Source organism: Phyllobates terribilis, unplaced genomic scaffold (assembly GCF_046119375.1).
Source record: "Phyllobates terribilis strain yellow unplaced genomic scaffold, ASM4611937v1 Scaffold_12__6_contigs__length_324123572, whole genome shotgun sequence".
Taxonomy (NCBI): domain Eukaryota; kingdom Metazoa; phylum Chordata; class Amphibia; order Anura; family Dendrobatidae; genus Phyllobates; species Phyllobates terribilis.
The window spans coordinates 206,256,255-206,270,616 of NW_027362772.1; the positions used below are offsets into that span (position 1 = coordinate 206,256,255).

Consider the following 14,362-nt stretch of genomic DNA (forward strand, 5'->3'; position numbering starts at 1 on the left):
AACACAATGGAGAAAATGTTTCCTGACTAATTAGGATGTTTGTACAATATTGTGCTGCAAAACAATGGCCCAAATAGTAAAAATGTGTCAAGGATCCAATGTGTACAGTCTGCTAGGCGACACATCCTCTAGATGTAGCGGTGACTGATGTGGAGGGCACTGCTCTGTATTTCAATCACCAGAAGTTTAATCATCTTGGTCTTTCCCTGAAGCTCAGTGATCTGTAAGCTGATTATTCCAGTTTATGCTCGGTGTCGGCTGCTAATATTGCAGGGACATGAATGGGATTTTATGGGTTTATTAACTTGGCTTCATCTTCTCAGGAGTGTGGTATCAGCCTTTATTATGTCACAGTGTGACTGATGACTCTGGGTTGATGCTCAGCGCCAAAACAAGGTCTGCTGGAAACATAATAGTGGTCGTAGTTTCCTTCGAGAGAAGTCTTAATATTGCCAGGAATTCTAGATAATGATATTCCTAAAAATGAAGTGAGAATCTTTCTCACATGAGGATATACAAAAATCGGTCCTATTTTCATCCAGAAAAGTGGTACGATTTTTTCTCACTTGTCATCCATGTGCAATCAGCTTTTTTACTCAGCACTGCAGCTATTAATCATTTACATGACCATTTACAGGTCCTGTGTTACAGAATTTCAATGTATCCAGAAAAATCAAATGTCATACTGATAGTTCGTATGGCATGTGATTTTTTTCTCGCACCCATCCAATTTCGGAGTGAAATCACAGCATGCTGCGATTTTTTTTCCCTGTCAGTAAAAAGAATCGATCATCAGCACTGTCCCATTGAATAACATTGGTGCTGTCTGATAAAAATATCGGATCGCACTTGTCCGACTTATACGCTGGTGTGAGTGAGCCCTTAGTAAGCCACTGGAACATTTACACATATACTTTGCATTGCTATTCGAGTGAAAGCCGGTCACTATCTGAGGCTATATTCACACGTCCGTGTGACATGTCCTGGTGCTGCCCGTTTTATTCTAGAATAGCACACTAACCCATAGAGTTTCATTGATCCACATACACATCAGTTTTAAAAACGGATCTGTGTCTCTGGTCCATGATGCTGAGAACATGTCCTATTCCCATCTGTTTTGCGGCTCTGACTCGGCCATTAAAGTCTATGGGCATCCGTGTAAAATGGATGAAACACAGAAGACAGACTTTGCGCTTCAGTTTTTCATCTGAGTTTCGTCCTTTTTTGATTCATTCATTGTTAGGCATCAATGGATAAAAAAGTTCAGTACCTGTTTTAGTGAAAAAAAATAGATGCGAAAAAAAACGGATGAAACACGAATGCAATATGGATGACACGAGAATAAAACATTCTGCAGCTTTAGACTAGATTCACACATTTATGCCTACTTCTACGTCCATGTAAAACGGACCCTTTTCCTCCATCCATTTTTTGTGGCATCTGCTTTAATCTCAGCCGTTTCTAAAAACCGAAGGAGGTGAAACCGTCTGGACTTTTATTTATCCATTAACTCTTCAGTATGGATCAATGAAAAAAGAATAAAACTTGGATGGAACAGTGAAGTAAAAGGGATGTCTTCCATGTTTTATACATTTTATTCTGATCTAGCATAGATTTTAGGCCTCATTCAGAACTCCGCTTTCACCTATGTTTGTCACGTCATGGATAAAACAGGTACCCATTATAGTCTATGCTATCCGCAAAAAATCATGGAGCCATGTCTGATTTTGATCGGAGTCATAGGTCAAAATTTCCCATACAAGCCTATGGGTCTGTGAAAATCAATGATCATCCACTGCTGGCAAAAACTGACCCTGACCAAACACTGATGAAACTCCGATCCAAAACACTGATGAAACTCCGATCCAAAACACTGATGAAAAGCGTTTATCTTTTTACGGGCAAGAAAAACAACTCATTTTTGAATGAGGCCTTCTGCGTCTGGCCAATTTACATTTTTGTTTTTTCCTCTCATTTTCCAAGAGGTGTGACTTCATTATATTCCCGTCCATATAGACGTACAGTATGAGGTCGTGTATTTTGCGGGACGAGTTGTACTTTTGAAAGACACCATTCATTTTACCACATAGTGTACTAGAAAACAAGTAAAAAATTCCAAGTACGATAAAATTGTGAAAAAATTCAATTTCGACATTGTCTTTTGAGAATTGTTTTTACGGTGTACATTGTGTGGTAAAAGTGACCTGGCATCATGATTTTTCCAAATACAGCGATACCACACTAATCCATTTTTTTTTATTATTTTAGTGATGAAAAAAAAACATGGAATTTAAAAAAATATATATATATTTTGCAACAGCTATTTCAGTTTGATATATGTAATAACTGTTGGACACAGTAATGTTTTTGCCTTGAAATGAGGTTTATTGTACCAACAGAAAATGTGCAATCTGCATTCAAACAAAATTTGACAGGTGCATAAGTATGGGCACCTCACCAGAAAAGTGACATTAATATTTAGTAGATCCTCCTTTTGCTAAAATAACAGCCTCTAGTCGCTTCCTGTAGCTTTTAATGAGTTCCTGGATCCTGGATGAAGGTATTTTTGACAATTCCTCTTTACAAAACAATTCCAGTTCAGTTAAGTTTGATGGTCGCCGAGCATGGACAACCCTCTTCAAATGATCCCACAGATGTTCAATGATATTCAGGTCTGGGGACTGGGATGGCCATTCCAGAACATTGTAATTGTTCCTCTGCATGAATGCCTGAGTAGATTTGGAGCGGTGTTTTGGATCATTGTCTTGCTGAAAGATCCATCCCCTGCGTAACTTCAACTTTATCACTGATTCTTGAACATTATTGTCAAGAATCTGCTGATACTGAGTGGAATCCATGCGTCCCTCATTTTAACAAGATTCCCGGTGCCGGCATTGCCCACACAGCCCCAAAGCATGATGGAACCTCCACTAAATTTTACTGTGGGTAGCAAGTGTTTTTCTTGGAATGCTGTGTTTTTTTGCCGCCATGCATAACGCCTTTTTGTATGACCAAACAACTCAATCTTGGTTTCATCAGTCCACAGGACCTTCTTCCAAAAAGAAATTGGCTTCTCCAAATGTGCTTTTGCATACCTCAGCCGACTCTGTTTGTGGTGTGCTTGCAGAAATGACTTCTTTCGCATCACTCTCCCATGCAGCTTCTCCTTGTGCAAAGTGCGTTGTATAGTTGACCGATGCACAGTGACACCATCTGCAGCAAGTTGATGCTGCAGCTCTCTGGAGGTGGTCTGAGGATTGTCCTTGACTGATCTCACCATTCTTCTTCTCTGCCTTTCTGATGTTTTTCTTGGCCTGCCACTTCTGGCCTTAACAAGAACTGTCCCTGTGTTCTTCCATTTACTTACTATGTTTCTCACAGTGGAAACTGACAGGTTGAATCTCAGAGACAGCTTTTTGTATCCTTCCCCTGAACAGCTATGTTGAATAATCTTTGTTTTCAGATCATTTGACAGTTGTTTTGAGGAGCCCATGATGCCACTCTTCAGAGGAGATTCAAACAGGAGAACAACTTGCAAGTGGCCACTTTAAGTAGCTTTTCTCATGATTGCATACACCTGGCTATGAAGTTCAAAGCTCAATGAGGTTACAAAACCAAAAAAAGTACTTTAGTAAGTTAGTAAAAAGTAGGTAGGAGTATTTAAAACAAGAAAATGATAAGGGTGCCCATACTTATGCACCTGTCAAATTTTGTTTGAATGCAGATTGCACATTTTCTGTTAGTACAATAAACCTCATTTCAAGGCAGAAACATTACTGTGTCCAACAGTTATTACATATATCAAACTGAAATAGCTGTTGCAAAAACACCAATTTTTATAAAACATTAAGCTTAAGATTAATAGGGGTGCCCAAACTTTTTCATATAACTGTATATACAGTATATAAGTAAAAAATTTGATTACACTATTTTCTGAGACCTGTAACATCTTTATTTTTTTGGTCAGTGGGGCTGTATAAGGTCTTGTTTTTTGAGAGGAGAGACTGTTTTTATTGATAACATTTTGGGATAGATAAGTCATTTTGATCACTTATTACTGCATTTTTGTGCAGCGTTGCAGCTACCAAAAAAATTCAGTTTTGGCGGTTTTCATTTTTATCTCTAAACAAAGTTTACTGATTGGGGACATTAATTGTGTATTTTGATAGATGGGATTTTTATGGACAGCAGCAGGATGTCTCATATGGATGTGTGAATGCAGCCGAATAATGACTCTTCTAAGGGATGGTATAGGTGGAATCACTCGTCAGTGCGGAGGTGTGGAGAGCCGCTTCCATTACAATGCTTTTCTGTACTCACTGTAGACTTTGAGATGCACTTTGCTTTCTTTGACTACGCCATTTTGGTCCTCAACCCGACATATAAATAGCTTTTCGTCCAGTAATTGTATGCTTTCAATCACAAGCTGCATATTCTTGTTCACGCTGACACGACTTTTCATGTCTGTTTCCTCTATGGACGTTCCTTTTGGCCCAGTGGTAGAAATCATGTGATTTCCATCTTTCTCCTATCAAAAAGACAAAAGCAGCAATTAACTAACGGCATCTTATCTCACAGTGCACGTGTGTAGATTGGTTGCAATTACTTTTACTGGTAACTAAAAGTACTTCTTTGAAGTTTTTTCTTAATAAAAAATAAATAAAACTTGGCACCTGATATAGATACTGCTAGCTCATGTTCACACTGAGTTTTTTGATTAGTTCAAAAACCATGATTTTTTTCTTTGCTGTTTTCCGGTGTAATTTTGTCTATGATTTACTCTGTAATCATCGCTCTGACATTGCTGTGCAATATGTTCACGTATTGCAGTGGTTTTGCAGTGCTTTCCTTTTAGGCAGACTCCAGGTAGAATCCATCTAGCGTCTAGAAGGTGCGGTCTCGCTCCATACAAGTGTTTGAAGAATGAGGCCACCCCCACTGGCCGGAGGTATGTATAACGTATACATAGTCTCCAGTCTCAGGTCTGATACCGGCGAATCCCCGCAGCGCACAGTGCCTGCACTGGGGGGATTCATAAGTCTACAGGCACACAGAGTGACAGCAGACTTATCAATATGGACTGGACAACCCCTTTAATCCCTTTCTAACAAATGTGAGACTTGTCAGATCATCTCCCAGGACTAAAAATAATAATAATAATAATAATAATAAAAGGCCAAGCTATTACCTTTCTATTTCCCTACATGGTAAACACAATAAAAAAAATGCCATAATTGCTGTTTTAGTCACCTATATTCTCATCACCCCCAAATATGGAATAAAAATGAGCATTTTGGGGTAGATATATTTTTCCCCAAAATGGTGTCAATAAAAACTATAGCTTGACAAAAAAAGTAAAACCCTCACATATGTCCACTGATGAAAACATAAAAAGTTCTGTCTTTCTGAACTTGGCAAACAGAAGTCAGCAATGATGTCTCTGTTATTTCCAAGGAAGGCAACAAGTATGCTGACTATACATTTGTATCTCCAAATCTTTGGAGACTGGAGTCCATGGAATATGCAGTTATGTTTAGTCCTTTTTGCTTAAGGCCGAATTCAGTGTTACGGACTACGATGTACGGACTGGCCGTGGATCTCATGACCCGAACTCAACGAGCCATATATACTGTATGAGGCTCTTGAGTTCAGGTCACAAGACCCATGGCCAGTCTGTACATCACAGTCTGTACTCTATGGGCCTCATAGGCATATTTGAGGCTGCTGAGTAGAGATGAGCGTTGTTCTACTCGAACTGTTCGCCAATCTCAAATTCGAGCTATTTTGGGCGGTGTTCGAGCCGTTCGGCGAACACGAACAATTTGAGAAAAATTCGGCTGTTCGAGGTTATGTTCGATAACTGTTCGTGCACCAAAATCATAACTGGATTTTTTCTCAGTAATGATGAAAATTAATGTTAATACGCAGTTTGAGTGTACAGCGGGGTGGGGGGAGGGGCAGGGGATGGATCTCTGCAGGAACAATGAAGATCTCCATTTTTTTTTTCTCTTTCCCGCATTTACAGTGGGGAGGTGCAATCTGTCAGCCTATCAGCAGCGCACACATGGAGCGAAGTGCTTTTTTTCACACAAGCAAGGGCATGTGTCATTGGCAGTGTATGTCACATGTCCTTGCCCTATAAGACCAAGCCATTTTCCCCGTCGCCACCATTTTCTCACTGCTGCAGCTGCGTGTTAGACGGCACCGCTGTTGCTGTGTGCGCTATACCTTGTTAATTTCAAGCCAATTTTCGCACAAATATACAGATAGCTTGGGAGTAGGGAATAGTTGTGATTGCAGTCCTTTTAAGGACTAGGTTACAGCATTTCCTACGACTTTTATCAGGGAGGTCTGTGCTCTTAAATAGATCGGTTGTGGGAGTAAAGACTAATTGTAATTGCAGTCCTTTTCAGGACTAGGTTACATGAGTTCCTATCAGTTTTTGCCAGGCAGGTCTGTGCCAGTGCTGTGCAAGTTTTTTTCACAGCATTTGGCTGAATCTAGCAAAGCTAATCCTTTTTGGCCTATTGCAGAGTGTGTTAGTCAGTGGAGTAGCCTATCTGTGTTGCAAGATATACCACCTGTGTATAGAATACCAATTTTTTTACTGCACCTAGTGAAGTAAAATCTTTTGGGCATAGCATCATTCTATTAGTCCATCTATACTGACCTCCATCAGGTTGCAAATTAAAACTAATTTTTATCTGCATCTACAGTACCTCTGAAAAAATATTTGGGCTTCTAGCAGTGTGTGGGACTTGTTCTATTAGTCCATCTATACTGACCTCCATCAGGTTGCAAACTGAATATATTTTTTTCTGCATCTACCTCTGAAAAAATATTGGGCTTCTAGCTGTGTGTGGGTCTTGTTCTATTAATCCATCTATACTGACCTCCATCAGGTTGCAAACTGAATATATTTTTTTCTGCATCTACCTCTGATAAAATATTTGGCCTTCTAGTAGTGTGTCGGACTTTCTCTATTAGTCCATCTATACTGACCTCCATCAGGTTGCAAATTAAAACTAATTTTTATCTGCATCTACAGTACCTCTGAAAAAATATTTGGGCTTCTAGCAGTGTGTGGGACTTGTTCTATTAGTCCATCTATACTGACCTCCATCAGGTTGCAAACTGAATATATTTTTTTCTGCATCTACCTCTGAAAAAATATTGGGCTTCTAGCTGTGTGTGGGTCTTGTTCTATTAATCCATCTATACTGACCTCCATCAGGTTGCAAACTGAATATATTTTTTTCTGCATCTACCTCTGAAAAAATATTTGGCCTTCTAGTAGTGTGTCGGACTTTCTCTATTAGTCCATCTATACTGACCTCCATCAGGTTGCAAACTGAATATAATTTTTTTCTGCATCTAGCTCTGAAAAAATATTTGGCCTTCTAGTAGTGTGTCGGACTTTCTCTATTAGTCCATCTATACTGACCTCCATCAGGTTGCAAATTAAAACTAATTTTTATCTGCATCTACAGTACCTCTGAAAAAATATTTGGGCTTCTAGCAGTGTGTGGGACTTGTTCTATTAGTCCATCTATACTGACCTCCATCAGGTTGCAAACTGAATATATTTTTTTCTGCATCTACCTCTGAAAAAATATTGGGCTTCTAGCTGTGTGTGGGTCTTGTTCTATTAATCCAAATAAACTGACCTCCATCAGGTTGCAAACTGAATATAATTTTTTTCTGCATCTAGCTCTGAAAAAATATTTGGCCTTCTAGTAGTGTGTCGGACTTTCTCTATTAGTCCATCTATACTGACCTCCATCAGGTTGCAAATTCAAAATAATTTTTTTCTGCATCTAACCCAGCCAATAGTTTTGGCCTAATACCACAGTTTGGCCACTCAGCTCTACTCGGTTACCATCCATTGTTTTTTTGTGCAAACAACTCCAGAGTTGTGAATTAGTTAACCACAAAATGAGTGGAAAAAGGCCTGCTGCTGGTGGAAAGGGGAATAGGCGTGTTGGGAAGGGGAAAAAAGGTTGTGTCCGTGGGGTAGGTGTTAAAGCAACAGTAACATCTGCAGAAGAAAGACCATCTTCCAGCCAAACTAAAATGTCTACTTCTTTTAGCGGACAATGTGATAAGATCCCTTTCTTACGGCCACGCCAATCGCTACAAATTCCAGATGAGGCACAAAAACAGCAGGTGCTTCAACGGATATCAAGTGCTCCTTTAAGTGGGCTCTCCTCCACATCAACTTCAACATCACAAATACTCCAGTCCTCAAAGGTGTCACCCAAATCGCACTTGCTTCCTCACAGCTCCCAAATCTCCAGCTGCCCGTCTGAGTATGAGGTAGAACAGATGGTTGAGTCTGCAGAGCTGTTTACTCATACTATAGCCTGGGAATCAGAGGTCGACTCCAGCGCTTCTGTGAATCCAGACGAGGAAATGATCTGCACTGATGCCCAGAATCTTTATGAGTCGGATCCAGGACCAGACGCAGAAGGTTCTGACCATAATGTAGACCCTCATTCCCAAACTGTAACTCCTGTTGGTGGAGACAATGAGGAAGACGATGATAAGACTCAAATACCTGATTGGAGCAACAACTTTAGTTTTTTGTCAGGGCAGGAACAGGTTGGCTCTGAGGACGACGGGTGTGATAACGCACAGGGTGATGATGATGAGGTCGGAGATCCCACTTACTGTCAACCCACAGTCAGCCAAGAGATGAGGTCAGCAGAGGAGGTGGAGGAAGATGCTAGTGACGACGAGGTCAGGTTGCGCCTTCCTGGACAGAGACGTAGTACTGGAAGCACGTCAACAACTGCATCCTCAAACACAACTCTGCCTCTCACCACAAGTCGTGGTGGCTCTTCAGGTCGCATGGGTGCTAAGCCTTGCATAGCCTGGGCATTTTTTCAGATCGATAAAGATGACCCAACTCGTGTTATCTGTAACATTTGTCAGCAAAAGCTAAGTAGAGGCAAAAAATACATAGTTTGAGTACTTCATGCATGAACCGGCACATGGACATGAAGCATAAGTTGCAGTGGGAAGCTCAGTGTGCTACAATGCGGCCTAGCCGGCCGGGCCAACCACCGTCTGCCATATCTTGTGCATCCGCGGCCTCTTCATCCTCTGTGACTGGGGGGGACAGCAGTCACACCTGTTTTGGGGCGCAGACCTGCCACCTCTTTACCCGCAACAGCCAGCGTGATTGGCAGGTCATCATTTTCTTTGGAGGTGGTAACACCAGCTGGTGTTGAGCGCTGTCCGACATCGATAGCACCACCTTTGGATCAAGGCAACCTAACATGTCCGCCTGCATCTTCCTCACAGACCGGCAGTTTGCCGGGGACACCCTTATCAACCCCGTCTAAGCACAATAGCCAGCCTTCGGTCCCTCAGATGTGGACAAGTAAAAGACCATTTCCTCCTAGCCATGAGAAAGCTAAGAGGTTGAATTTCACCATCTGCAAGCTCTTGGCTACAGAAATGCTGCCTTTCCGCCTGGTGGACACAGAGGATTTTCGAGACCTTATGTCCGTCGCAGTGCCCCAGTACCAGATGCCCAGTCGGCACTACTTCTCAAAGAAAGGTGTGCCTGCGCTCCACCAGCATGTCGCACACAACATCACCGCTTCTTTGAGAAACTCTGTGTGTGACAGGGTGCATTTCACCACAGACACTTGGACGAGTAGGCATGGACAGGGGCGTTACATGTCGCTGACTGGGCACTGGGTAACTATGGTGACAGCAGGACAAGGGGCTGCTGTCCAAGTCTTGCCGTCCCCACGAGTTGTGCGTCAATCCTCTTTATGTCAAAGTTCCTCCACTGCTTCTGCCTCCTCAACCTCCTCTCGGTCTTCCACCTGCACCCAAAGCCTGTCTGGTCATGCCACAAGCTTTCTAACTGCGCAGAAGGGATCCTGCACACCTCCTTACTATGCTGGCAGTAGGGCTCAACGTCATCAGGCGGTTTTTACATTGAAATGTCTGGGAAATGTGAGTCACACAGCTGAGGAGTTGTGGTCAGCTCTGGAGAACCAATTTCATGAATGGTTGTCTCCACTGGACCTGAAACCAGGGAAGGCCGTGTGCGACAATGCTGCAAACCTGGGTGCGGCCCTTCGCCGGGGCAATGTCACACACGTGCCTTGTATGGCTCACGTGTTGAACCTGGTTGTCCAGCAAATTTTAGCCCACTATCCCAGACTAGATGGCCTTCTGCAGAGGGCACGGTCGCTGTGTGCTCACTTCCGCCGTTCGCATCCCGCAGCTCAGCGACTTACATCTCTACAGAAGTCGTTGGGCCTGCCACTTCACCGGCTAAAATGCGATGTGCCTACCCGGTGGAATTCAACTCTGCACATGTTGCAGCGACTGTGGCAGCACCGACAAGCCCTGGTGCAATACGTTCTGACGTATAGCCTGGGCCAACGAGATTCAGAGGTGGGGCAAATCACGCTGGAGGAGTGGTCTCAGATCAGGGACCTATGCACCCTTCTGCACAGTTTTGAAATGGCGACGAAGATGTTTAGTGCTGACGATGCCATTATCAGCATGACTATTCCGGTGATTTACATGCTGGAGCACATGTTAAACAGAATTCGGAGTCAGGTGGTGGCACAAGAGGAGGTGGAGGAAGTAGAGGAGGAGGAGTTGTATGCGGAAGGGCTAACATCTGCAAGGTCCAGAAGGTCGGCAGCACCAAGGCGGCAGGCATGTGAGGGTGGGGGAGATGGTTTTACCAGGGCGCATGGTAGCAGCCAAACTAGTGAGGAAGGTGCAGGAGCCCAGGAAGAAGTGGAGGATGAACTGATGGAAGACTCATCAGATGAGGGAGACCTTGATCACATTTCTGTTGTGCGAGGTTGGGGGGAGAGGACAGAGGAAGGAAGCATGATTGTTACCTCGCCACCAACACAACAGGGACTTGGTGCTCCTGGATGCGCAACACACGAGTGCCTTCTTGCTGCACTACCTGCAACATGACCCTCGAATTGTGAGAATTAGAAATAATCCTGACTACTGGGTTGCCACACTGTTAGATCCCCGGTACAAAAGTAAATTTGCAGAAATTATTCCTGCCATAGAAAGGGATGCACGCATGCAGGAGTATCAGCAGAGACTGTTGCAGAATCTTACATGTGCTTTTCCACAAAATACCAGTGGTGCACGTAGTGAATCTCACAGTTCCAACTTGCCAACCGTGGGACCGTCAAGTGTTCAGCACTCAAACCGTAACAGAACCACAGTATCTGCTGGTAACATCAATTTTGTGGAATCATTTCACCACTTTTTTAGCCCATCCTTTGCAAGGCCACAGGAGACAAGAAGTCTGACACATAGTCAACGCCTAGAGATGATGGTACAGGAGTATCTCCAAGTAAACATTGAAGCCACGACTGTGTCACTGGACCCTTGCTCTTTTTGGGCTTCCAATCTGGATAAATGGCCGGAGCTAGCCACTTACGCCTTGGAGATCTTGTCATGCCCCGCAGCCAGCGTTCTGTCTGAACGTGTGTTCAGCGCTGCTGGTGGTGTGCTGACAGATAAGCGCACGCGGCTCTCCACTGATAATGTAGACAGACTCACGTTCATAAAGATGAACAAATCATGGATCCGAAACGACTTTTCTACCCCTGTGTCATCCTGGGGAGAGTAAAAGCTTGATGATTGGTTAAAATCACCCTACCAAACGTTTTAAGCTTTCAAATTACTAATCATGTTTATCTGTATCTTGACTGGAAAATAATTTGGGCTTTGTAGCAGTGTGCAGCACTGATCCTATTAGGCCATCTATAATAAGCTCCACCAGATTTAAAATTAAAAATAATTTTTAGCTGCATCTAGCCCGGAAAATAATTTTGGGGCTCCGAGATGCGCAAGACACATAAGTGCCTTCTTGCTGCACTACCTGCAGCATGACCCTCATATTGTCAGAATTCGAAGTAATCATGACTACTGGGTTGCCACACTCTTAGATCCCCCAAACTTTTCGATCAACCTTTTCATTTTAATAAAGACCAAAAAAATGGTCATTTTTGAAATTATAAGCATTAGCAGGTTGTTAGAAACTGAAATCAAACAGTTTTCAACTCAAAACTTTATTCTAGGTGATGTTACATTTTCACATAGGACCCCTTGTTCGAAAGGAGCTTCTGAACTCTCTCGTCCATTGAATTTGTCAGGTTTTGGATGGTTTCTGCTTCAATTGTTTTGCATGAGGACAGAATACCCTCCCAGAGCTGTTGCTTAGATGTGAACTGCCTCCCGCCATCATAGACACTCCTTTTAATGATGCTCCAGAGGTTCTGAATTGGGTAGAGGTCAGGGGAGCATGGGGGTCACACCATAAGTTTGTCCCCTTTTATGCCCATATCAGCCAGAGATGCAGATGTTTTATGTGCAGCATGAGATGGTGCATTATCATGCATAAAAATGATCTTGCTGTGAAATACACGGTTCTTCTTCTTGAACCATGGCAGGAAGTGCTGTTTGAGAAAATCCACATACATTATGGAGTTCATCTTTAGCGCCTTCAGGGATCCTAAAGGGGCCGACAATCTCTCTCCCCATGATTCCAGCCCAAAACATTACTCCACCTCCTCCTTGTTGGCGCTGTAGCCGTGTTTGCGTGGGGTGTCCATCAACCAGCCATCCTCCACTCCATCCATCTGGACCATCGAGCGCTGCACGGCACTCATCCGTGAACAAAACAGTTTTGAAATCAGTCTTCATGTAATGTTTGGCCCACTGGAGCCGTTTCTGCTTGTGTGAAGTGGATAGAGGAGGTCGACAGGATGGCGTATGCACAGCTGCAAACCTCTGAAGGACCCTGCATCTTGTTGTTCGGGGGACGTTGGAGGCACAAGCAGCTTCAAAAACTTGTCTGCTGCTATGACAAGGCTTTTTTGCCGCTGCTCTTTCAACCTGACGTAATTGCCTGTAGGAAAGAGTCCTCAATTTGCCCTTATCAGCACGCACACGTGTGTACTGTGAATCAGCTACATACTTCTTGATTGCCAAGACACTTCATCCTGATCATCGCACAATGTTGATTGTAGTCATGCCTTGACCTAAACACTCCACAATTTGTTGCTTCTCAGCAGCCGACACATCCTTTTTCTTTCCCATTTTGGCAGAAAATGTAGGCTGCTTAATAATGTGAGACAGCCTTCTTAAGTAGTCTTGCCTTTCATTGGACACACCTGCCAAACTAATTAGCACAGGTGTCTGCAATTGCTTACAGTGATATAAAGAGCCCTGACACACATCACCATCAATGAGTTTAACTGACAAACAAACAAATTCTTCCCTTATCACTCCTAAACACTTTTTGCATAATAATTTGGAACGCGGTGTACATGTGCTTTTCCACAAAACACCAGCGGTTCACGTAGTGAATCTTACAGTTCTAACTTGCCAACCGTGGTCTGTATGGAATTGTTCAATAAAGGGCCCAAAATTAAGATAACATAGATGGGAGAGGTCTCTATGAATAGGAATTCCTAAGTATTTGATACCCTGTGAGGGCCAGGCAAAGGGAAAGTTGGACTGGATGGAATCCTATATGGATTTGGGGAGGGAGACATCGAGGGCCTCAGACTTCGCTGCATTGATTTTAAAATTTGACCATGTAACAAAGTGATCTATTTCAGCCATAACAGCATGGATGGATATATGTGATTGAGTGATATATACTAGGACATCATCAGCAAATAGAGAGCACTTGTACTCGGTGCCTCCCACCTCAATCCACCTAATATTGGGGTTATGGCGAATTGATGAGAGCAGGTGCTCCGTCACTAGGATGTATAAGAGAGGGGACAGAGGACATCCCTGCCTTGTCCCATTGGTGATTGTGAAAGGTGATGAAAATGTTCTGACGCACCCCCTGGGCCTTGGGACACCCGGAGCCGGACCCTTTTTGGTGGATGCTGGTGGTTGTAGTCTTCGTGGCGGCGACCCGGTTCCGTGGCTCAGGGCGGTCAAACCAGTGGCGGAACTATTTATGTGGTTTTGATGTTTAAATGTCCGACTACGCCACCCGTGGATTGCGGTCAGAGTGAACCGCCGCTACAGGGCAGACCGCTAAGGCTGGTGTTGTGGGTGCAGCAGAGTGTAGCATAACTCCCCACGGGAGGAGTATAGCCTCAGGGCAGTGTATGCGGAGGATGGGGGTGATGGTGCAGGGCAGCAGCAGTAATGACACGGAGTCAGTGATGCAGTCCAGGGCCTTTACTCACAGTTCTTATTATCCAGACCACGTCTGCAGGTAACGGCTGCCCACGTCGTACTGTGCTCACCAGGTGAGGGGCTCAGACAACTCCCAGATAACTTTGGAGCACTTCACAGGACCCCCTTTGTGTGTCCTTTGTCTGGCCTTTCT

General features: G+C 43.5%; 1 protein-coding gene across 2 annotated transcripts in view; it reads right to left on the bottom strand.

Moving 5' to 3' along the window:
* The window catches only part of MCAM (melanoma cell adhesion molecule), a 137,469-nt gene that overhangs the window by 54,373 nt on the left and 68,734 nt on the right, over positions 1–14,362 (bottom strand). For both annotated transcript variants that reach the window (XM_073656631.1, XM_073656630.1), the window contains exon 3: positions 4,321–4,528. In XM_073656631.1, the coding sequence (XP_073512732.1) occupies positions 4,321–4,528 (208 nt within the window). The remainder of the gene's footprint in view (positions 1–4,320; positions 4,529–14,362) is intronic.